General features: G+C 44.2%; 2 protein-coding genes across 3 annotated transcripts in view; both read left to right on the plus strand.

Moving 5' to 3' along the window:
- PIKFYVE (phosphoinositide kinase, FYVE-type zinc finger containing) overlaps positions 1–13752 on the plus strand; it is an 80461-nt gene extending 66709 nt beyond the window's left edge. For both annotated transcript variants that reach the window (XM_033170338.1, XM_033170346.1), the window contains 8 exons: positions 854–1018; positions 1398–1457; positions 3804–3980; positions 5027–5130; positions 5414–5542; positions 7199–7460; positions 7893–7967; positions 9333–13752. In XM_033170338.1, the coding sequence (XP_033026229.1) occupies positions 854–1018; positions 1398–1457; positions 3804–3980; positions 5027–5130; positions 5414–5542; positions 7199–7460; positions 7893–7967; positions 9333–9448 (1088 nt within the window). In that variant the 3' untranslated portion in view covers positions 9449–13752. The remainder of the gene's footprint in view (positions 1–853; positions 1019–1397; positions 1458–3803; positions 3981–5026; positions 5131–5413; positions 5543–7198; positions 7461–7892; positions 7968–9332) is intronic.
- An 8926-nt stretch (positions 13753–22678) lies between these two features.
- The window catches only part of PTH2R (parathyroid hormone 2 receptor), a 47146-nt gene continuing 45448 nt past the window's right edge, over positions 22679–24376 (plus strand). Inside the window, exon 1 of the mRNA XM_033170358.1 lies at positions 22679–22824. Within this exon, the coding sequence (XP_033026249.1) occupies positions 22759–22824 (66 nt within the window). The 5' untranslated portion in view covers positions 22679–22758. The remainder of the gene's footprint in view (positions 22825–24376) is intronic.

Genomic DNA, 24376 nt, shown 5'->3' on the forward strand with positions numbered 1-24376 from the left:
TTTCCTTTATATTCTGTCTACTCCAGAGATAGTTTCTGTGGGTGGCTTTGAGCTAGGGCTGCCACATGTCACCAGTCATATAGATTAACCGGTGAAAAATCTTTTGATTTCAAAGAGAGGCTGGTGAGTGATTGGCGATAGGCTTTAAAAAAAAAAGGTTTTTAAATGCAAGTTCTACTTAACTTGAACCACAGGTAGCAGGTGACTTCTTAGAACGATCTTCTAGCCATCATGAAATTTATCCAAACATTAAGCCCAAATCTGCCCGCCTGTTACTTAGTTCTGCTAGATCTAGTCCAGTCTTTTAGGTACAGTGGTACCTCGGGTTACATACGCTTCAGGTTGCATACTCCGCTAACCCAGAAATAACGCTTCAAGTTAAGAACTTTGCTTCAGGATAAGAAGAGAAATCGTGCTCTGGTGGCGCAGCGGCAGCGGGAGGCCCCATTAGCTAAAGTGGTGCTTCAGGTTAAGAACAGTTTCAGGTTAAGAACGGACCTCCGGAACGGATTAAGTATGTAACCAGAGGTACCACTGTATTTGGACTGGTATTTGAAACGCGTTTTTCACACCTGCACTGTGAAAATGCCCCTTCCTTGGCTTACTCAGCTACAGATGATTATATCTCATCTCATGTCTCTGGGTAACCACACACACACACAAAATTTTCCTAAGGCCCACAATGCCTTTAAGAGCAAAAGACTTCCCCCCAACAATTCTGCAAAGAGCGTTTTGCAACAACCTAGATAAGCTGGAAGTCTTGGATGGGCTTAGGATGGGCCTCGCTTGGCTTTGCGATGGAATGAATGAGGAGTGGGCGGCACCAAACGTTTTGTCCTTACTTTGGTTATAGCAAAGAAGCCATATGGAGTTCTGTCCTTCTTCCGTGGTACAGGAGGGAAGAGCCCCGACCTCTCTTCTCAGAAAAAGGAGACCTTGCGGGGAGCAGACAGTGCCTACTATCAGGTTGGGCAGACAGGCAAAGAAGGGGGAGAGAACCAAAGCGCAGAGGCGCAAGGTATTAAGTTTTAAGTCTTCTTCTCAATTGCCCTTTTCTTGAGATGGGGAGGGAATCAACATTAAAAGTAAAATAAAATACAAGGTTGACACCCCTGAACCCTGAAATGTGCTGAATCTCCTGAATAATTTGTTGAATTAATTAACGGTGTGTGGCAGGGTATGTTGTAGCGACAGTCCCATTGACTTTCATTCCTTGATACCTTTTCACCCACCCACCCACCCATTTTGACTTTTGCTGCATCTAGCAACAGTGCTCAGTTTTAGGTCTGGGAAATGGTCGGTGTGTCTTTATGCTGGAGAAAAATAGGGCCTCTGTTGACCTGCAAGAACAACTGAAAGGCCGCATCCCTGGTCCCATTTTCTGTTTGCTCTTTTAGATGAAGCAGATGGAGGTGATGCACAAAAGAAACAGCTGGGAAATCCACATGTTGAACTCCGTAAGTAGGAATCTGTTTTGGAGCCAGAATTGAGAGCGGGGAACGCAGAGGCAGATGCGTGGTCTCCTCTGACAAGTCCCTTGTTGATCAGAATTACAGATTCACTCTCTAATCTTGAATGTATTTCATGGAACCGAGTTCCACAAATATCTGAAAGGGGGCAGGGGTGTTTCTAAGTACATTACGACCACATTCACACCATGCATTTAAAGCATTGTGGTACCACTTTAATTCAAGTGGTACCACCATAATTCAAGTGGTGCTGGAGTCTCCTCCAGCACCACTTGAATTATGGTGCTGGAGGAGACTCTTGAGAGTCCCATGGACTGCAAAAAGATTAAACTTACCGGTATCCATCCTTAAAGAAATCAGCCCTGAGTGCTCACTTGGAAGGACAGATCCTGAAGCTGAGGCTCCAGTACTTTGGCCACCTCATGAGAAGAGAAGACTCCCTGGAAAAGACCCTGATGTTGGGAAAGATGGAGGGCACAAGGAGAAGGGGACGACAGAGGATGAGATGGTTGGACAGTGTTCTCGAAGCGACTGGCATGAGTTTGGCCAAACTGCGGGAGGCAGTGGAGGATAGGGGTGCCTGGCGTGCTCTGGTCCATGGGGTCATGAAGAGTCGGACATGACTGAATGACTGAACAATAAACCACTTTAAATAGTCATGGCTTCCTGCAAAGAATCCTGGGGAATGTAGTTTGTTAATGGTGCTAAGCAGGGCTCGCCCAATACATTTCGGCACCTGAGGCTAACCATGAAACGGCACACATACGGGGGAAGAAGCGGTGAGTGAAGATCTACACCAGGAACAAGGGTGAGAGGAGGTCAGCAGTGCCTCCTGTCACCCAAAAAGGCCTCTGTAAAGGCAGCAATGGGCAGGGGCAGATCTGGCCTCTAAGCAGTGGCGGCAGCAGCAGCAGCAGCAGCAGCAGGTGATTCATTCCTTGGAGGCTGGATCTGCTGCCCCTAGGGATTCTGTTGCCTGAGGCAGTCGCCTCACCTTGCCCCATGAGTGAGCCAGTCCTGGTGCTGAGAGTTGTTAGGAAACTGCTGTTGCCCTCTTAGAGCAGGAAACACTGGGAATTGTAGCTCTGTGAGCAGTATAGAAATCTAGCAACAACTCACTGCAGCCTTAGCAAACTACAGCTCCCAGAATTCTTTGGGGGGGAGCCATGACTGTTTAAAATGGCATCATAGTGCTTTAAATTTATGGTGTGGATGTGGCCTGCTTGGACAAGAAGTTGACTATTTTTGCCACTTGCAAACTAGGCATAGCTCTAGTTACAGGTAGGTAGCCGTGTTGGTCTGCCATAGTCGAAACAAAATTTTAAAATCCTTCCAGTAGCACCTTAGAGACCAAATAATTTTGTTATTGGTATGAGCTTTCGAGTGCATGCACACTTCATCAGATACCGAAGAAGATATCTGAAGAAGTGTGCATGCACACGAAAGCTCATACCAATAACAAACTTAGTTGGTCTCTAAGGTGCTACTGGAAGGATTTATTTTATTTTATTTTATTTTGTTAAGCATAGCTCTTTAAGACATCCCTTGCTTATGCGCCAGTGCTGTTTAATCCCGGTGGCCTCTCAGAATCAGAAGACCGAGGTGTATTGTAAACTAGCAACAGACTTTGCTCGGGACTTGCTATCGCATTCTTGAGTCAGCCAGAACTGCTCACTATCCAAGTGAAAGATGTGTCTTGTCAGCTTGGCTTTCCATATGGCAGCTGATAAGATGATTCTGTAACCCGAGACGTCTTAAGCTTTTATTGGCTGTTAAGATGCACACATCTCAGTGCATTGGGCTATCTGAATAGAGATCTGCAAAGATTTGTACCAGTGCACTTAGATATTTTTGCTGCTTTATCACGAAGGCTCAGAGCAAGCTTTTACACTTAGATATTTGTGTTGCTTGGCGTGCCAAATAGTTGGATAAACTCCGACCACAACAACACAGCCTCAATAAAATGCTTTTGCTGCAGTCTCGGAAAATGTTACCAGGAGACAGTTCTACAGTTGCAATGCTCCTGAAAATGTGTTGCAGCATGCCATTGTCATATAAGCTATCTAGACCTGAAGATTGTGGTAGAATGTCATGACTGAACCAAAGATCTAGCTACACAAGTGGCAGATTCTGGTCCAGAGGGATACAAGGTCATTCAGCGGAGGGTTCCTGTGGGGCTCAGATGTGTAGGAGAATCTGCCACCAGCTGGAGTAGTCAAGGTTAGGGTGGAGGAATGTAAGGATTTTGAAAAGAGGAGACCTTAAATATGGGTGAGCATCTCTTCTAGGAAATGGATCTTCCATGGCCTCTCTTGCCTCCATGTTTTTCCACAGAATTCTCTGACGCCAATGCCAAGTTCTACTGCCGGATTTACTACGCGGGAGAGTTCCATAAAATGCGTGAAGTGATACTTGGGAGCAGCGAAGAAGATTTTATCCGTTCCCTCTCTCACTCTCTGCCCTGGCAGGCACGGGGAGGCAAATCTGGAGCTGCTTTTTATGTGACTGAAGGTAAGTGACTGGCTTCTCGCTTGTCCCTTTGCATAAACGTTTGCTCTTTTATTCTACGTGGATGAATCGTGCGAGGTGGAATGAGGTTGAGGGTACGTTATTTCATATGTGGTGGGCCTGTAAAAGGGTAAAAGAGTACTGGGACATAATTTATAATGAATTGAAAAAAATGTTTCAAAGCACTTTTCAAAAAACAACAACACAGAGCGCTTTCTGTTGGTGATAACTCAGATGGAAATTCCCAGATGTCAAAAAATGTTATTTATTTATGCCACTACTGCGGCTTGTGTTTTGTTAGCCCAAAAATGGAAAATGAGCGAGGTTTCAACCAAAAAAGATTGGCAACTTAAGCTGATAGAATTTGCTCAGCTTGCGGACCTAACTCATACAACAGGCATCCCCAACCTGTGGCCCTCCAGATGTTTTGGCCTACAATTCCCATGATCCCTAGCTAACAGGACCAGTGGTCATGGATGATGGGAATTGTAGTCCGAAACATCTGGAGGGCCGAAGGTTGGGGATGCTTGTCATAGAATAAGAGAACAAGAAGAGCATACATTTAAAGAAGATTGGAAAATGTTTATTGAATATATGGGGGGGATTGTGTACTTTTGAAAATGTGGGCAGCATTAAGATAAATTCAGCAGTGCAAATAAGTTTTGATGGATGTAATAATGGAATACTGAATGGTCTGGTTTATATAAAATATGCTGGGATTTACGTTATGCAAAACGAACCACGGAAAAAGAAGAAGGGAAGTGATTGATATTTTAAGGTTGTTTAAGTGAATATTTTAAATTGTAAAACAGAAAATTTAATAAAAATTATGCTTTTTTAAAAAAAGGAATTGTGCAAGGTCAGTACATTCTGAGCCAGCTCTCTGCTAAAATCCTAACTACCTAAAACTGAAGCTTGGTTTCAGAACTATAGTTTTCACATGGAACTGGGCTTTAGATGGTGATTTGTGAAAGGGCTGGACAATTTTGCATAGTGATATTTGTTTTTTTTAAAAAGTACATAATGCACCAGTGCACGTTCTCCTCTAGATGACCGATTTATCTTGAAGCAGATGCCTCGCCTTGAAGTCCAGTCCTTTCTAGACTTCGCCCCACACTATTTCATGTACATCACTAACGCGGTTCAGCAAAAGGTAAGAGGCACAAAGCGTTCTCCCTTGGCTTTAATCTTGACACTTGCTGCCTGGCTTTGGATGTTGTTAGACTACAACTCCCATCATTCCTAACTGTTTGCTATGGCGGTTGGAGGTTATGGAGGGCAAAACCGATCTAGAGGAACTGGCCACGTTCACTTCCTGCAAATCCTTCCTTGCCCATATCCCTACCCCACGCTGTACGTATTTGGGCGCCTTTCATTTGAGAGCTGAAACGGTAGCAACTTTTCACTCAGCAAATCAACTGTCTCTTCTATCTCAGAAGCCAACGGCTTTGGCCAAGATTCTTGGGGTTTACCGGATTGGCTATAAGAACTCTCAGAACAACACGGAGAAGAAGCTTGACCTGTTGGTCATGGAAAACCTCTTCTATGGCAGAAAGATGTCTCAGGTGAGAAAAGGCTCGCTGGCAAAGTGGCAAGCTTGCCCATGCGTTGGCCCATTGGAAACTCTTGCATTAGGAGAGTCGGCAAAGCTGGTGGTAGCAGCTGGTTACACATGGAGCTTGTTCTGCACTTGCCTGCATTATTTGCATTGGACTTTGCCCGTCTTCCTCCTCCTCCAAGGGTTTTACCATGTGGTGGGCCAGACTATATTTGGGGAGGGGGCGAAATGAACGAATTCCTGTGCCCCACAAATAACCCAGAGATGCATTTTAAATAAAAGGGCACATTCTACTCATGTAAAAACAAGCTGATTCCCGGACCGTCCGCGGGCCGGATTGAGAAGGCGATTGGGCCGCATCTGGCCCACGGGCCTTAGGTTGCCTACCCCTGCTCTACACTCACACATACATTTTATATTTTTTTTATGAAATTACAATATCAGTGGCTTGAATTCCTGAAGGGAGGAAAGGAATCTCCCTGCTCTTCTGTCAGATGCCTTCTGTCAGCAGAGGGGATAGCGACCACCCAAAATACTTAGTGGATGGCAGGCTTGGAATTAACATGAGAAACGGTTATATTTCTCTGCTTTTTTTTCCATTTTGTGGCTGGAACACCAGAGGCCGCTGGCATTACATCTGTAGCTGTGCAGCCGCTGGGATTCTCCAGTTGTGTGACTTCACCCTTGGAGGCACACTCCATTGCCTCTCGAGGCAAATTGATGCCAACAGGGTGCTGCCCACTCTAACTTTACCCACTCTGATACTGAGGGAAAGCAGTTTGAGCTGCTGGTTTAGAGACTTGCGATAATACCGATAATAGCAGCAGACCTACTAATAGATAATAATTTTTAAAATGAATTTCTCAGTAAAATAGTTATGTGTAACAAACCTTCCTATTTTTTTTCTGATTTAGGTAGTGAGGAGTTGGGGGACTTCCCTTATTAAGTTAACCAACTGCTGTCACCCTAGGAGTGCTGCCATTCTGGGGCAGTGTTACAAACTGAGATATGAAAGCAAAATGGCACCTTAAACCTAGGTTATGGGCACAACAACGGAATGTCTAGGCGCATTTTTTTAATAACAAAAATACAAAGCTGAAAATGTGAACTGCAGCTGAAATATTATATTCATTTTTCACATGGTCCAGTCCTTCCCCTGCCCCCACCGAATATTCTTAAGAGGGTCTCTTCTTCTCCAGTCTTCAGAGAGTAACTGGAACTGGGGAGGCAGAAAAAGGTCCTCCTTTCCTTCCAATCCGCAGTTTTAATCCGAAACCTTAGGCGCAGTACTGCGCCCAGAGCTCAGAAATTGCTCGCGGTGATGAAATCTCCTGTCACAAAATGCGCCTGGAACAATGGGAGTTTCAGACGTTATTCGGAGGGAAGTCATTTCAAACTCCCCTGTCACAGTAAACGACAGCTTCTAGTTTACTGCGAACACACAGATTGCTGCCTGCTTTGCTCCTTCCTTGTAGCCAAGATTTGTTCTTGGCTTACTAAGCCTGGTTTGGAGCGAGACAAGCCACTTTTTCTGCTGAGACCCAGCACTGAGCCAAGTACCATGGTTTGATTCTCTTGCTCACAGTAGGAGAGGAACAAAGCAGGAGGCATCTCGCAGGATAAACCATGGTTTACCATAACCTGCTGTCTCCTTTGCTGTTAGGTTTTTGACCTGAAAGGCTCCTTACGGAACAGGAACGTCAAGACGGACACAGGGAAGGAGAGCTGCGATGTTGTTCTGCTGGATGAAAACCTCTTGAAGCTTGTGCGGGACAACCCCTTGTACATCCGTTCCCACTCCAAGGCCGTGCTCAAGGCTTCCATCCACAGTGATTCCCATTTCCTTTCCAGCCATCTCATCATCGATTATTCTCTTCTAGTGGGCCGGGATGATACCTCCGACGAGCTTGTGGTTGGGATTATTGGTACGTAACCTTTCGCCCAAAACAACCGTGGGGTGGGTGCCCGTGCGAGAACAACTCCCCATCATTTAGGGACCACACAAGAGTCCGCTTGGGGCTGCCTGGGTGTGGCAGCTGCTCCACACAGCAGAGGCAGATCCCATGCATATGATACGATTAAACCACACCACTTCCTCGAAAGAATCCTGGGAACTGTAGTTTGGTCACAGTGCTGGGAACTGTAGCGTAGCCCTGTGAGGGACAAGCTGCGTTCCTGGGATTCCCAGGAACACGCCACATTCCCATGGCGCATCAAGGCGATGAGCTTGAAAAAGATAATGGTGAATAGCCATATAGACAGAAGAAACTGAAAGGTTAAAGACTGTTAATGGTACAGATTCTGTGGAGCATCAAAACCTCTGTAGTTAACCCATGTTACTTATCTTTTTGTTACAGATTACATTCGCACATTTACTTGGGACAAAAAGCTTGAGATGGTGGTTAAGTCAACAGGCATTTTAGGAGGACAAGGTGAGTCTTAATTCTTGGCTATCAATATTTACACTGTGATTTGTTCCCCTTCGCCTCTTATTCCAGTTCTCCTGTGAGTATAAATATGCAAGCATATATATATATATTTGAGTAGCAAATGCTGGATAGCCCTTTTAAGTAATACATTCTTAAGGGTAACATTTAAGGGCCTGAATTTATTTTTATTTTTCCATTAAGAATAAAGATTCCTAGTTCTTCCACTAGTACCAGTTTTGGTGTTCAAAACCACTTTGGTGCCGTTGTTTTGAAATCAGGGGTCCATGTCATTTCACCAGAATACTGAGGAGGGGGGAGCAAGAGGCCCAGACCCATTACTCTTTGTCCTTTCTCTCCCCCCCTTCCTCCCCAAAAGGAGGAAAAAAAAAGATGTCAGCTCCAGAGGGGTCATGTGAATGAAATAGAAGGAAAGATGGGAGTTGAGGGTTCGATTAAGGGTCCCCCTACCTCTCCCTGCACACCTAATTTGAATGCTCATCCGGGTCCTTTACTTTAAATGTTGACTTGGGAACATTAATCAGAACAGTTTGGAGGATACCGTAGATCTCCTTTCGGTGGAATAAATTTGCTTATTAGAATTCATTCCTTAGCTGGCCCTAAATACTTCCTTGGAAGTCTCGTCCCGTCAGCGTGACCTGCCCTTTGAGCAGAAGCATAGTGCTTCGAAATGTCATGCTGCTAAAAATTAGTTAAATGTAATATGTCATATTATTAGTATTTGTTTATTGTATTTATTTATTTATTTATTTATTTCATTGTAATATTTTTTGTCTTGTATGATTTCTTATTTATGTCTGCGTATAATATTAATAAAGATTTTTTAATTTTTTAAAAAAAATGGTTGGATACTTAGCTCTGTTTGATAGAAATGGCAGTAATGTAAAGCGCAGAAAGTATTTCTTAGGCATGGCCGTTGCCTGCAGCCTCAGAATAAATATGGTTCCAGTTGTCAGGTTTACCACAAAATACGTGCTTATACGTTCTCTAAAAGGGGTGGGGAGCGGAGAGGGAATAACCCTCTGGGATTTTTGCCCTGCCAGTGTGGATTTGACAGCCCTCGTAACATGAGGTCTTGCGTTTTGCAGGCCCCTTGTCAAAGAGAATCTAAAGACTGGGCGGTACTGAACATTTTGCTCTAGAGCAATAGGGTTTTCCCTCTCTCCATCGCCACATCTGCTCCTGAGGGAAAACCCAGAACAGATTTTTTTTTTTTTTTGGTGGGGGGGGGGGGGGAGAATGTTCTGCAATCCTCCACTGGGATACAACCCGTAATTTGTGACGTATATGACAGTTTAGTTATTCCTAAAGTTAATTTCTAAGACAATTTTTTCCTCTGCCGTAAATTAGGTAAGATGCCAACGGTAGTATCTCCAGAACTTTACCGGACGAGGTTTTGTGAAGCAATGGACAAGTATTTTTTGATGGTGCCAGATCACTGGACAGGGCTGGGCCTGAACTGCTAAGGTAAGGGATGGGACGGGACGGGGCGCCGCGAAGGCTGTCCTTCCACACGTCCAGCCCCCAACTCAGTGTCTTCAATAGCAGCTGAGGGATCTTCAGCCACTGCCTGCAGAAACTGGCGTCCCAAAGGAAGTTAAGCCTGCACTTTAGGTGCTGGAATGTTAACGGAAGAGGCCGGAGGAGAGTCTTCAGAATCTGAGCGGGACTCTATCTTTGGAAAGACACAGGTGATCCCATCAAACAGATCGGCCCCGAACGAAGGCCAGGATGAGCCTTCCACAGATTACGGTAAATCCCATTGGAGTTCCTGATGACATCTTACACAGAAGGCTCTCGCACCACAGAATAAAGTGTCTAAACAGGAAATAACAGTGGGCATGTTGGCCCCAAATCAGACTGTTGCAGCTTGTTGCAGTGAGGATATCACAGTCTCTCTTAAAAGCACCACAACCATGAGGAGCTCTGTACATCTCTTACGAATGCCGCTGCTGTCATGAGGGTTGATTTTCTGTTAAGCGTTATTATTGCCTGTTCTCTCTGTATTGCACTGATGTTATTTTGCAGGTTTCCATGAGCAGTATTAGAGGGAGGATTTTATCAGCATCCCACTCCCATCCTCTGAAGCCTTGCTTTTCTTTTAATGGTGTCAAACTTCCAGGCAGTCAAATATTTTTCTGAAGGGCAACTTCAGTAACGGCAGCTTGGATTTTAGCGTACAGCGGTAAATAGAGCTGCCCTCTTTTCAAATGGAAGACACTAGCAAAACAAATTTTCTCCAGAAGAAGGTCCCTGACTAGCTGCTGCATTCGTAGATTGAAAAGACTTTCTCCCCAATCCACGAGGTCCACTTTGTTGTTTTTCGTTAGTACTCCCCCTCCTCCCTTTAAATGGCTGCCTTAAAGAATCAAGTCTGTAGTGTCGTTCTCCCTGGTTTTGTTTGGTTTTGTTTTTCATTTCAACACCATTTTGTAGAGCGTAATGGGTCTCTCTGCTGAACACACACAGGTTGTGTAAACAGACCTGGCTGATTAAACAATCATTCCTTTGACACTAGGTGCTCTGAACAAACCGCTGAACTGTGTTTTTGCTACCTGAGAATAAGCACTTATAATTAGGTTGGGTTTTTTGTTTTGTTTTTTTGTAACTATGAAACATTTGCTTTATTTTTTACATAATAATGGCCAGTAAAAATAAGGGTGTGTTGTAGTTAAAGAGGCACGGCTGACATTGTCCCTGAACCTTAATGGTTGTCCGGAATATTGGTTTGAGTACAGATTGTGTGCAGTGGCTGAGATTGGTTTACCTTTATAGTCCCTCTTCTCCCTGCAGCAGAATCCCCCCAAATCAAGGATGGAGAGGATTTTGGCCCTCCAGATATTGTTCCCCCATGACCCCATCCGCTCCAGCTGGCATGGCCAGTGCTCAGCCACATTGGGAGTTGTTGTCCCAGCATCCTCTGGGTTTCCCAACCCTTTGGCTGTGAACCATTATGAGTGGAAAGTCTATATAATAAGCAGCACTGCCGCGTTACCTCCCTGTAAAAACCTCCCACTCAATATATGTGACCCCCTGTATCATGTAAAGTGAGCAGAGTTCTCTGTTGAAAGCCAAGAAGCCATCTTAAAAGCACACCCATTAAGCCACGCAGGCATATAGGGTGAGAACGTTGACCTCTGTACATCAGTTAGGAGTTTGGTTCTGGCTTAGATTGACAATGAAAGCACAGAGCTGTCATATCTGGGGTGTACGCTGGCCTGTTACGGCCTTCCCCAAACTGGTCTGCCCCAGATGTTCTGCACTAACAACACCCATCAGAACCCAGCCGGCATGGCCAATATTCAGGGAGTTGTAGTCCAAAACTTTGGAGGGCATCAGGTTGGGGAATTGTGTGGGTTCCTCCCCCCCCCCCAGTGTACACCTTGGAGGAACGGTCCAACTCTTAATTTGATTTCCAGCCATTGTATTAATTTGCTTTGTTCAAGTCTGAAGTTGTAAGACCTTATATATGAAACCTGATAACCGGTTTCGATAAATGAGTATTATAGCTGAGTTTCGGCCACTTTTACATTCCCTATTTATCTGCTGACCTTCAGCTCTGAGTGCTATGAAAACATTCCTTAATTAAGAAAGATGCTGTCATCCATCCAAGTCTCTAGTTTAATTAGCAGTATCAACACCGAGCCAGAATAAATGTTGAAGCCGGGGTTGACTTGCTGCTTGAGTTTTCAATAACAAAGTGGCCTTCGCGGGAGGGGGGAGCTGCTTCCAAAATAGTTTTGGTAACTGGCAGGTTTAAATGCTATAACTGTGTTTGTTATGGGGTATGTCTCACAAGGGCCGGGCTGCGTGTTTGTTGCAGGACAGTTTATTTAATTCATATTTTGATTCTGTTCATATGAGAAGCTCAGGGTGGCTGTGTTGTGCTTTTGCTCTCAGAGCTGGGCTGGTAGAAAACTATTTGAACTGATGGAGGGCTGCAAGTTGAGTTGAGTTGGAAAGGCACGACTTTATCATCTCCCACCCTCTGCATGCTCCATTTCTTGTAGAAAAGATTCTACTTCATATGTGAATAGAGCAGAAACGTGGACAAATGATGTCTCGTTCCAGCCTAAGAAGCAGACCTCTGCTTAATGCTGACCAAGTCAGGTGTGTGTTGCTATTGGCTTAGTGGCTGTGCTGAAGAATCAAACGGCAAGTGCTTTGAGGGCAGGAGGAAGAAGGCAAGCTTCCTTTGATTGCAAAGGCAGGGGTATGGCATGCGAGAGGCACTTGTCTCTAATCGCATTGACTTAACCGCTGAAAAGCATTTTCACCAGCTCTTCCCGTGTCTAAAAATGTGCGCCAGTTGCAACCAGGGCAACTTGCTCTGAGAGAAGAGCAGGATTCCTGGAGCATTTCCACGTTTCCATGGTCTTATCCTGACAAGTAACATACTGCTGGTTGTTCGGATGCTGCCTTCGGATAGAGCATTTGTGGGAAGACTTGGGCGTGTTCAATGGATTTGTTAAAATGCATAGTGTGGGAGAGATTGATTCAGAGGCCTGGTCTGCACACACAACAGAATGTGATGGTGGAATCCTGAAATAGTATCACCTCAGACTGAAGATGAGTTGGTGGCGGTCTAACTTCACAGCGTATCCATGTTTTTAAAAAAGACAACCAGTAGGTAGAAAACTTAACATGCCAAGGAAAGAGGTCCAGCTCATCTTTTCTCCCTGGTGGATTTTGTTTGTTTTTTACATACAACATTGAAAACGTGATCCCTGACCTATAGCATTGTTCACTCTGTTGTACGCATAAGCAGACACTTGCACACAGAGTCCGTAATGAATATCTCTCTAGGACGAAGGTTGGTAACTAGCACAATCATTGCTGGCTAAGTTGGACAAACAGCTGAAACTTGACGGCCTCTTTTTGTAACTTTGGCTAAGAAGTGATGGACTGGGGTTTTGCATCATCATAGGAACGTACTAAAAACTAAGCAGCTGAGTTTGGCTAGGTTAGCTTAGCTTTTCTTTTCTAAATTGGCCTTTCCATTTCAAGTTCTCCAGTACTGACCACCTGCATTTCCTGTATGTAGAGTGTTGTTAAATATTTCCTGTTACACATTTAACTTCTATTGCTGCGAGGAGATTTTGAAGGACCCTCTACCTGTCCCAACAGGAACAGGCCTGAAACTTTTAGTGCCAAGCACCTGAAACTTGATGGGTTATTATGAAATTCCTGGCCTGTTTTTTGGGGGGTAAAAATCAGCAGTATTTTCTAGAAGCACTTACGTTGTACAGTTTTGGACAGTGCAATAGGTTCCTTTTAATCTTGCCATGTGGATCCCACACAAGGTTCCGTAAGAGTAAATAACTGTCTACAACTTACTGAGTAGACATGTTCTGTTAACTGCTGTTTTGTTCGGGGAAATAAGAATGGGCCATTTGATTTTGTTTTGAGTTTTTTTTTTACCCTTTTATGTTATTGTCTGTATAGTTCAGTCTGTAAATGGCAGGCCATGCTTCTCTGGAATGTACAGGAAATGACATTGTACTGTGTATGAACAGCTGAGGCCAGGGGGAATGTTGCATTGTGTTAAGATGCCACAAAATGGGGAAGGAGTAGAATCAATCCCTTTAAATACCGCACACTAGCTGTAAACTATATCGAAAGCACTTATTTAATGTATCATAATGTATATATTTGTACCCTACGTTGGTTATGGATGTATTTTTATGATATTGTCATGCTAAACTAATTATGTTGGCTCTTTCATTTACTAAATTGTACATAGACAGAAAATAAAAGAGTACCTACTGTACCTTGCTGCTTTTGTTTCATTACTGTCTCAGTGTGACAATATGCTTCGGACAGATGGGGTTTGGCTTAACTCCTGGGGTGCGAGAACCTGAGTTGCTTGTACAGTCGTACCTCTGCTTACGTATCCCTCTGGGTACATAAACTTCGGGATGCAAACGTGGCAAACCCGGAAGTATTTTTCCAGGTTTCACTGCGCGTGCATGCGCAAAGCGCTAAACCGCACCATGCGCATGTGCAGAAGTGGTCCTCCGGTTGCGAATTCCTTGGGATGCGGCTGGACCTCCGGAACGGACCCCGTTCGCAACCAGAGGTACCACTGTATTAACCAGAATGCGATCTTCATTTTTTTTTAAAAAATGTACACTTGTAGTTTGTGTGGGTGCTGACAGGTACTGTACAGACATATTAAAATGTGAGTCACTTACTTCTGAGAAAAGTATTTACAGAATGCTTTAAAATATCAAACTGTATTTCTGTTTGACAGCCTATCTGAAGCAGACAATGATGGTAGCTGTAATAAAAACACATGTCAAAAGCTTTCTAAGAATCTAGCCTTTAAGTGCTTTCCTGACACAAAGTTAATTTTAACTGGTGAAATGATGCATTAAGCCAACCTTCTCCAGTCTGGTAGGAATTGTATTCCAAAACATCTGGAGAGGGCACCAGGTTGGTGAATCCTACGTTAGGCAATAGCATGCAGACGTCAAATCTATTGTTCTCTAGTATCTATGACAAAAGCAAAAGGACCCTTGAATTTCACAATCTGTTGCCACCAGCGCTGCCATTTCACCCTCTTGTTCTGGCAATCCTTTGTCCTTATTTTTCTCTGAAGTCTCTGTGTCCTCTTTAATTCCACTTCCCATTTCATCCTTCTCTGGTCCGCTTTCATGCACCATTTCACCCGTCTGAGCTCTGATCACTTTTATTTGCTCATCAAACTTTTGCTGAAGGACGCCCACAGTCGATGGGACGCTCCAACGATGTATTTGCCATACCGAACGCTTCAATCTCTGCCTTAAGATGGACTCCGGTGAACAAAGCAAGGGATGTTTGAAGAACTCCATTCCAGATGTGTGGAAAGACACTACGTCACCCATTATATTTTATCCTGTTTTCTTTCATTTCTGTGTTCAAATGTGTAAACATATTTTGGAAATGTCTATATGCATATTTTTAATGTAAATGTTCATGCATCTGTATGGATTGTTCATGCCACTGCCTCACCTTCTGGACAGAAGCCACCACTGAGCTTTAGGACTTGACAGTCGATGTTGCAATAGCTGTATCCTATTCACTAATGTGCAAATGTCGAAGTGCCAGGTAATTCTGAGCCATGATTTCCAGGAAAAAAAAGCTGTGTTTTGATGCTGGACGTTTGATACTTGGAGCCCATACACATGTCTGCAAATTAGCATATTGAATATATAAGCGGATTCTTTCTGATTTACTTTTCTTTGGTGTGCACTAAAAACCCTAACCATTACAGTGGACCCTTGGGTTACGTTACCTTCGGGTAATGATAATGATAATTTATTATTTATACCCCGCCCATCTGGCTGGGCCTCCCCAGCCACTCTGGGCGGCTTCCAACTCAATATTAAAATGCAATAATTCATCAGATATTAAAAGCTTCCCTAAACAGGGCTGCCTTAAGATGTTTTTCTAAAAGTCTGGTAGTTGTTGTTCTCTTTGACATCTGGTGGGAGGGCGTTCCACAGGGTGGGTGCTACTACTGAGAAGGCCCTCTGCCTGGTTCCCTGTAGCTTGGCTTCTCGTAATGAGGGAACCGCCAGAAGGCCCTCGGCGCTGGACCTCAGTGTCTGGGTAGATCGATGGGGGTGGAGACGCTCTTTCAGATATACTGGACCAAGGCCGAGGCCGTTTAGGGCTTTTTTAGGAGCCAGTGTGGTGTAGTGGTTAAGAGCGGTAGACTTGTAATCTGGTGAACCAGGTTCGTGTCTCCACTCCTCCACATGCAGCTGCTGGGTGACCTTGGGCTAGTCACACTTCTCTGAAGTCTCTCAGCCCCACTCACCTCACAGAGTGTTTGTTGTCGGGGAGGAAGGGAAAGGAGAATGTTAGCCGCTTTGAGACTCCTTTGGGTAGTGAAAAGCGGGATATCAAATCCAAACTCTTCTTAAAGGTCAGCACCAACACTTTAAATTGTGCTCAGAAACGTACTGGGAGCCAATGTAGATCTTTCAAGACCGGTGTTATGTTGTCTCGGCGGCCACTCCCAGTCGCCAGTCTAGCTGCCGCATTCTGGATTAGTTGTAGTTTCCAGGTCACCTTCAAAGGTAGCCCCACGTAGAGCGCATTGCAGTAGTTCAAGCGGGACATAACCAGAGCATGCACCACTCTGGCAAGACAGTCTGGGTAACGTAACGTTCGGCTCTGCACGCCTCGCGCATGCACAGAAGCGCTCTACGGCACCGCGTGCATGCGCAGAACAAGCGCCTCCAATTACGAAGATTTTGGGATAAGGTTTGGCCTCCGTATTCGTAACCGGAGGTACCACTGTATATTACAAAATCTCAACATATAGCCTCAACATTGGAAACAAAAGGCCAGTGGGAGCTTTGTTTAGACAACTGCTCCAGGGTTCCTAAATGTGGATTTCGAAACAATTGTGGGGAACCTTTGACTCTCCAGATGTTGCTGAACTACAACTCCCAGCAAGCCCCCAAAAATATGGTCAATGGCCAGGGATGATGGGAGTTGTAGTTCAGCAACCATCTGGTGGGCCCCATGCCCGTTTTAAAAGAATTATATGGACCTTGGTGCAGGGACAGAATTGAACCGCAGCATCTCTTTTTGGCCTCAGGCCATAGGATGCGAAGTCTACTGCCAAGATCTGTCCAAAAGGACCCCCATTTTGACCACAGACCCAAGTGCATTGTGGCAGTTTTGGGCACACTTGTACACTCTAATTCGCTTCCTCTTCACAGCTGCCTCTGAGCTCTTTTCCCAAAGTCCCAAACGGAAGAGTTTTCCATTTCACCTTGAATATGCTTGAGGGTGACCTTTATTTTCACTTGAGTTAGGAAAGTTTGTGGTAGCAGAACGTGCAGACATATGTATTCTAAAGCCTCTGATATCGCTTGATCTCAAATGCCATTTTCACTCCAAAGTCAAAATCAGAGCCTAGGAAACTTTGCATGCCACCCGCCTGGAAATCCATGTTACAGACACCTTTGAAGTTTGCAGAGACTTCTGCATTAAACATTCGTCTTTCGCATTAATAAGGTGTCAACCTTCTGTTGGAATGTATGCCACTAATTACAGTAGTTGAATCTATAATGATCCTTCCATCTTAAGAGGTTGGCTTGCAGTTGAAGCAGGGATATAATTTTACCTAGAGGTAGGAGAAGATTATGTCAAAAAAAAAAGGAGTCAAGAGCCTTGCAGGATCAGGTGAAATGCTTATCTAGTCTGGCATTTTTGTTTCCCACTGTGGTCAAATTCAAATTCAAATTTATTGCGGCTATAAGCCCATAAAAACATAAAATATGGAATACCTAACATAAAGTTACAGCATACCATAGACCCTAGAGTCATAGGGAATCAAACCACAGCACAAATACAAGTTTTAAAATTGCAACCAAGGAGCAGAAAACAAAAGTATTAGTGGTCGTGTAGTTGGCCACAGCGCCTTTTTTGAGATATGACAGAGTTTAGAAACCTTGCCACCTGCAAAGTTGTATAGGAATCATTGTCTTGCAGGAGTAAGGCAAGGTGTGACTCAGCTGGAGCACCTGTAAGTTTCTGAGTTATTGGTCTTAGTAATTTTGCCCGAGCCTCACTATGCAGGGGACAAATAAAGATTATATGATGGAGAGATTCCGTCGACTGTTTATCACAATCACAAAAGGCGGAAACTAGGCCCTTAGAAAATCTATGTCTCAGGACATTAGAAGGAAAAACATTAAACCTCGCTTTGGTGAAAGCGAATCGGTGCCCAGCAGTGGAGAGGGAGGATAAGTATAGAGGGACATGATGTATTGGAGTAACTCCAAAATTCTGAGGCGAGCAAACACCCCCACCCAGCATAAGATTACGCTGTAACTCCAAATCGTCCAATCTTTGTTTGATTAATCTTTTTGCCGAAGCAAGATCTAAGTTAAGCGAGTCTAAAGGAGAGATTCCAAAAGACAGAAGTTTGGCGTGGATTTTCCCAGTCCAAGGGTTTGCAAATTCGTCACGCCAAAGATGCCTCTAGAATCATAGAGTTGGAAGAGACCACAAGGGCCATCCAGTCCAACCCCCTGCCAAGCAGGAAACACCATCAAAGCATTCCTGACAGATGGCTGTCAAGCCTCTGCTTAAAGACCTCCAAAGAAGGAGACTCCACCACACTCCTTGGCAGCAAATTCCACTGTCGGACAGCTCTTACTGTCAGGAAGTTCTTCCTAATGTTTAGGTGGAATCTTCTTTCTTGTAGTTTGAATCCATTGCCCCGTGTCCGCTTCTCTGGAGCAGCAGAAAACAACCTTTCACCCTCCTCTATATGACATCCTTTTATATATTTGAACATGGCTATCATATCACCCCTTAACCTTCTCTTCTCCAGGCTAAACATACCCAGCTCCCTAAGCCGTTCCTCATAAGGCATCGTTTCCAGGCCTTTGACCATTTTGGTTGCCCTCCTCTGGACACGTTCCAGCTTGTCAGTATCCTTCTTGAACTGTGGTGCCCAGAACTGGACACAGTATTCCAGGTGAGGTCTGACCAGAGAGGAATACAGTGGTATTATTACTTCCCTTGATCTAGATGCTATACTCCTATTGATGCAGCCCAGAATTGCATTGGCTTTTTTAGCTGCTGCATCACACTGTTGACTTATGTCAAGTTTATGGTCTACCAAGACTCCTACATCCTTTTCACATGTACTGCTCTCAAGCCAGGTGTCTAGGAAATTGGGGGCTAGGCAATATCACTCTCCCTGCTTGTACTTCCTAGCAGCAGGTATTCAGAGCCCTGTGGTCTCTCTCTGTGATAACCATCATGCCTAGAAGCCATTGAGAGTCTTATTCTCCATGGATTTGCCTAATCTCTTTTTAAAATAATCTGGTGGCCATTGCTACATCTTTGTGGACACAGAGAGAGATATCTTTATTCGGCTATAAGCTCACAACAGGAGTAAATAAAATAAAATAAAATAAAATACATTCAGATTACAAAAACAAACACATTATGAACATCGACATAGCAATTAAAAGACTAATACAACCAGTCACCTCAGTTTTACAGGTAAAATGATGACAATGATATTACAAGGCCATTTAAGATGGAATTATTGAATAATATAACTTTGTGGACACAAATTTCAGCTTAACTGTGTTGTACTGCACTTCCTGTCCTGGATCTCCCCACAATTCAGCTTTATTGAATGACTCCAGGGGACTTTAAAGACTTTATGATGCCCTTCCCTGCTTTTTCCCCAAACGAAGAAGTTCTCTCTTTTTTTAAAAAAACATTTTTATTTTATTTTACAAACAAAAAGTTATAACAATACCAAATATATAACCATATATTGAAATTTCTCTGAATCTCCCGACTTCCCGGTCCTCCCCTCCATGGGTCCAATTGTCAACATCTTCATCTGCATATTATTTCACAATCCATGTATTGTATCTCTTCATATTAACCACAGTGTTGGTTACAAGTGTTATTAAAATCCTGACAATGCTTTTATCTGCTTACAGTGGTCTCCTAGGTAAATTGTGGTGACCCCCCCCCCCTTCTTTCTTAAAGTTTTTGTCGTCTTGGTTCCTGAGCTTTCCGGTCAGTTTTGCCATTTTGGCGTACTCCCAACAGCTTAATTTGCCATTCCTCTCTGATAGGGACTTTGTCTTCTTTCCATCTTTGGGCTAATAACATCCATGCGGCTGTTGTCACGTACATGAGAGTCTTTTCTGTTCCTTTGGTATGTCGGTACCTATAATTCCTAATAATAAAGCTTTTGGATTTTTTGGAAAGGGTTGGGGCAAAGTTTGGTGGGTGATTCCGAGGGGGGGAGAAAAAATGGTAAGAAGAGGGGTAGGGTGAAAAACTTTAGACGTGTAATCAGGAAGGCTTATCACGGTACCCCGAAGTCAGAGTGTTAAAAATTGATTTGGATTAGAGAAGAGATACTTGGATTGTTTTTAAAGGAGGATAGTTTAATATTTTATAACGTATGAATTAGAAATACCAGCAGCAGTTTTAGTGAAATAAGAGATAGATAAGGTTATAAGAAGTTAAGATTTGTATTAAGAAGTTGTATTTTGATATTTTGATGTTAAATGACATAAGTTTTAGAGAGGAAGATTATGAATTTAGGAGAATGAATTGTTAAAATAGATAGAAAGTTACTAATGTATATTAGAATTGAAAGCAGAGGAGAGAACGGGGGAAGTCCCCCTAATTAGATTGGAAACAAGAGTATAATTAAATTTATGGAGTGTTGGTGTTCCGGTGTAGGTATGTATTTTCTTTTATTTCTAGTTTTTTGTTGTTGTTGTATTTGTTGTTTTTTCTTTTGTTGTATTTGTATTTGTTTTGATGTGGAAAACCAATAAATTCTTGTTAAAAAAAAATAAAGCTTTTGGATTTTTTTTAACAAAAGCTATTTTAAACATTTTTTTTCAGTTCATTATATATCATTTCCCAGAGTGCTTTTTATTACCTTACATGACCACCACATATGATAAAAGGTACCTTCTTTCTCTTTACATTTTCAGCAAGTATTTGTACTTTTCTTGTACATTTTTGCTAGCTTACTAGGGGTCAAATACCACCGGTACATCATTTTCATATAATTTTCTTTCAGCGTACATCAAGCCGTGAATTTTAAGTCAGTTTTCCGTAACCTTCCCCAATCTGAAAATTGAATATTATGCCACAGATCTCTCTCGCCCAGTGTTTCAATACAGATTTAACTTGTTCGTCTTTTGTATGACACCAAACTAAGAAGTTCTAAACCCTTTTAAATTTTCCCATAAGGGACTTGTTCCATTTTAGTTGCCATTTTATGCACCTGTTAAGCTCTACCGTACCTTCTGGAGGTGTGGCAATACCGTTCCTAGGGTGACTCCAGATTGTAAAACTATTTTGCAAGAGGGATTCAAGCATATACTAGAAGGGTTTGCACTTTTGAAGTGGATCAAGGCGTTCTGTCGGCCTAGTGCTAAAAGCCCAACATAAAAAAATAAAATTCCTGGACTTTTTGTGGTTTGGAAAGTAATGGGGAATGCATTGAAAAGCATGTGATGGGTAACAGGAAGAAGAGTAAATCCGGATGAATGCTCAGTGTCATCAGAACCAGTTAAGACAAGTGCTCAGCAAGGACTGGACCTAGGCTAACCACCATGTATGCTCTGTACAAGCCCATCAGGATAAATGCTGGAGAAGCAGGTCGACTGTAAATTACATTACAGTGGTACTTCTGGTTACGAACAGGATCCGTTCCGGAGCCCCGTTTGTAACCTGAAAGGTCCGCAACTTGAAGCGCTGCGCCTGTGCGCGGCGCGATTGGGCACTTCTGCACATGTCATTTTGCGTGTCTGCGCATGCGTGAACCGCCAAACAGGGAAGTAACCCGTTCCGGTACTTCTGGGTTCGGCGCATTCGTGACCCGTGACGAACGCAACACGCAGCGTTCGTAACACGAGGTACGGCTGTAATATGTAATTTACCCTTTTCATGTTTAAACAGCTATCTAGGAAGACTCCGAGATCTCTTTCCTGGTCAGTTAACCACTTCTGACCCCATAAGCTGGGCCGGATTTAGGTTTGATGAGGCCCTAAGCTACTGAAGGTAATGGGGCCCTTTATATGTCCAGCTGTCCTTTGCCAACAACAAATTGTCACTGTTTTTTGTGTTGAATATTTGCTATATGGTAATTTATGGACATAATAGGTATCCAAAGCCATTAGCACATAACAAAATATGTATTTTATCAAAGTGATATTTATTTTATCTTATATTTTGGAAATGTACATCCAGTTTTTTCCCCTTTAAATTTTTTAGGGGCCCCCAGGAGAGTGGGGCCCTAAACTATAGCTTGTTTAGCTTATGCGTAAATTCGGCACTGCCATAAGATAAAATCTCCCTCTCTCTGTCACACGCTCACTCACACACAGACAGAGGGGGGGGAGGGAGGGAGGGAGAGAGAAGCATGGCTTTTTCCCTGCCCCAGTGCGCAGACATTTTGCACTTGTTTTGCTCCTGTGCTCCTTTTTCTAGGACTCCTGCATTGCCCACCCTCCACTCCAAATTTGCTCGTCTTTGCAGAGATCCACGACCCCATAGTACCCCCCAAAGGGATGGTGGAGAGGCAGCCGTGGCCATGTGATTTCCAGCGGGCTCCTTGCGGGGTATCCGGCGTCTTTACGCGCCTCTCCATGGTGCGCGCTGCCCATTTTATTCCTACCGTCCTCTTAGGTCGTATCCTTGACCTCTACGTTTACTCGGCACTCCTCGGTCAGGGCTTTCCTGATCCCGGACAGGGTTTCCTTTCTTATCCCGGAAGGCTGGCTAAGTGCTAGCAGAGGAAAACCCGCCGCGGGGGAATCCAAAACCCGTATTTCCCGCCTTCCATCTAGGAAAGGGGAAAGCCGGAGAGGCGACGCGCGCATCCGCAGCTGCCTCCTGCTTGCCGGACGCGCGTTGCAGGCGCTCAGCGCACTTGCGCGCCTTTCTGTGGGCAGCATCCTGAACGCACCTGTGCGTCTCCCTTGGCTAGGCTTTGGGCAGCAGCATCATTTTCTTTCGACCGGAGGAGAAAGACTGGAAAGACCCGAAGGTCGCCGCAGCCGGAGGGGTCTCGTTTCTTTGCCGCGCCGATTCTTCCCCGCAGAAGAAACCCAGACCTGCTCGTTGGATCGGGCTTGGGAGGGACTAGCAACTTGCCTCCGTGGTTCCGCATCTTAGCATTCGGGTTTCCTCGGCGCTTTCCTTTTATTCGACGTGACTTCTGCGCGGAGCCCGGAAGCGTCTCCAACTTTGCTCTCCTGTGGCGCGCAGGATGCCAGCCTCCTGGGGACTCCTGGCGGTGAGCGGCTGCTTTCTGGCTATGGCTGCATCGGCACAGGTATTATTATCATTATCATTACTATTATTTATTAAATTCCCACACCTCCGAGGATCACAGGGTGGTTTTTACACTATAAAAGCACAAAAAGACATACCAAACAAAAACAACACCCCCGCCCACCCGACACACCGCTTAAAAGGATGGCTTCATTAGCCAAAAGTCTGTGTTTTCCAACTTTGCGCACTTTACCCCATTACTTGCTCAGTCTTTCCGGGCTGCGGGTGGGAAGAGAGGCAACCGACGGTTTGGGTAGTTTCACCTTCCAGATCCGAGCGAGCTTTACCGAATTGAGCGTTTGCAACTTCCAACGGGGCCGGGCATTTACTCCTATCCAAGCGAATAAAATCTGTTCCTCAAGTTGAGCCACGTACAAAGCCAGCCTTTGGATTGGAACAGCTCAGGATTCGATCCCTTCCAAGGATGGGGCTGTAAGAAAACACGATAGGAACTTGCTTAGACCCCCCCGCCCCCAGCATTAGTTTCATAGGAAATACAAGTCTCGATGTTTTGCAGTGCGGTTGAATCCTTCAACGGGTCTCGGAATCCTTCCAAATAAGTACGGTATTCTGTTTGAAAGTTTGTGGGTTATTTGAAACGCCTCTAGGAGGCACTCACAGCTATGTTAGATTTCATTACGCGGATTTTCAACCAAGGAATGGGCGACCGAAACCCTTTTCAGGCAGCAGAATTTGTAAATTGATGCTGTTGGTAAATAGGATTCTGCTAGTTTGAGCGAGATTCCCTGGGAATCCTCATTTCTGTTGCATCGGTGGCTCGTCCCGTTTTAGCCAGATGTTCTCTGTTGCTACTATCAGTCCTCCTCCTCCTCTGAGCCAAGAGTGATTCAGCTCCCGGTTCTGTCGGAAACGGAGCTTGACTTGCTTTTTTGCTGGAATGAAGAAGAAGAAGAAGAAGAAGAGTTTGGATTTGATATCCCGCTTTGCCATCTGGGTTTTTTTTTTTAAACCATTAAGTGTAAATCAGTCTTTTCTAGCGGATTACATGTGCACCCATGGTGAGATTTTTTTTCCTTTAAAAAGCATTTAAAGAACCATGCAAGTATTAAGATATTCTTGGCTGCTATTGATGTAAGCAGCTCTATATACTGCACTGAGTCTGGTTTAGAATTTGGTCCTTTCTGTCCCACCTGTAGCTTGTCTGGCACTGAATTGGATTGTTGGCTTTGGGGCCAGGTTGAAGGCAGGAGCCTGGATGTTGTGGACTACTCACATGAAACCAATTTCAGATTTTGATGTGTTTTGAAGGCACTGCTCGCAATTATGATACCTGAAAAAGTGAATGTGGGGCAGGCATTTTTTAATAAGTGCCTTAAGAAAACAGCTTGTAACCTACAAACGCAGGAATATTCATGGTTGCCATTGAAAGTCTCCCCTGCCCCATCTAAGGGCTGTTCCAAGTTTGTGAAGGATAAATCTCATGCCCCATTTGACACTTAGGGGTCCTGCCTGCCCAGTTACCAGCATGAATTGCTACCCGCGGCATATTCCGTCACCGTGGTGTGAAGATCCCTTCCAGAGTTGCCAACCTT

Source organism: Lacerta agilis, chromosome 1, assembly GCF_009819535.1.
Source record: "Lacerta agilis isolate rLacAgi1 chromosome 1, rLacAgi1.pri, whole genome shotgun sequence".
NCBI lineage: Eukaryota > Metazoa > Chordata > Lepidosauria > Squamata > Lacertidae > Lacerta > Lacerta agilis.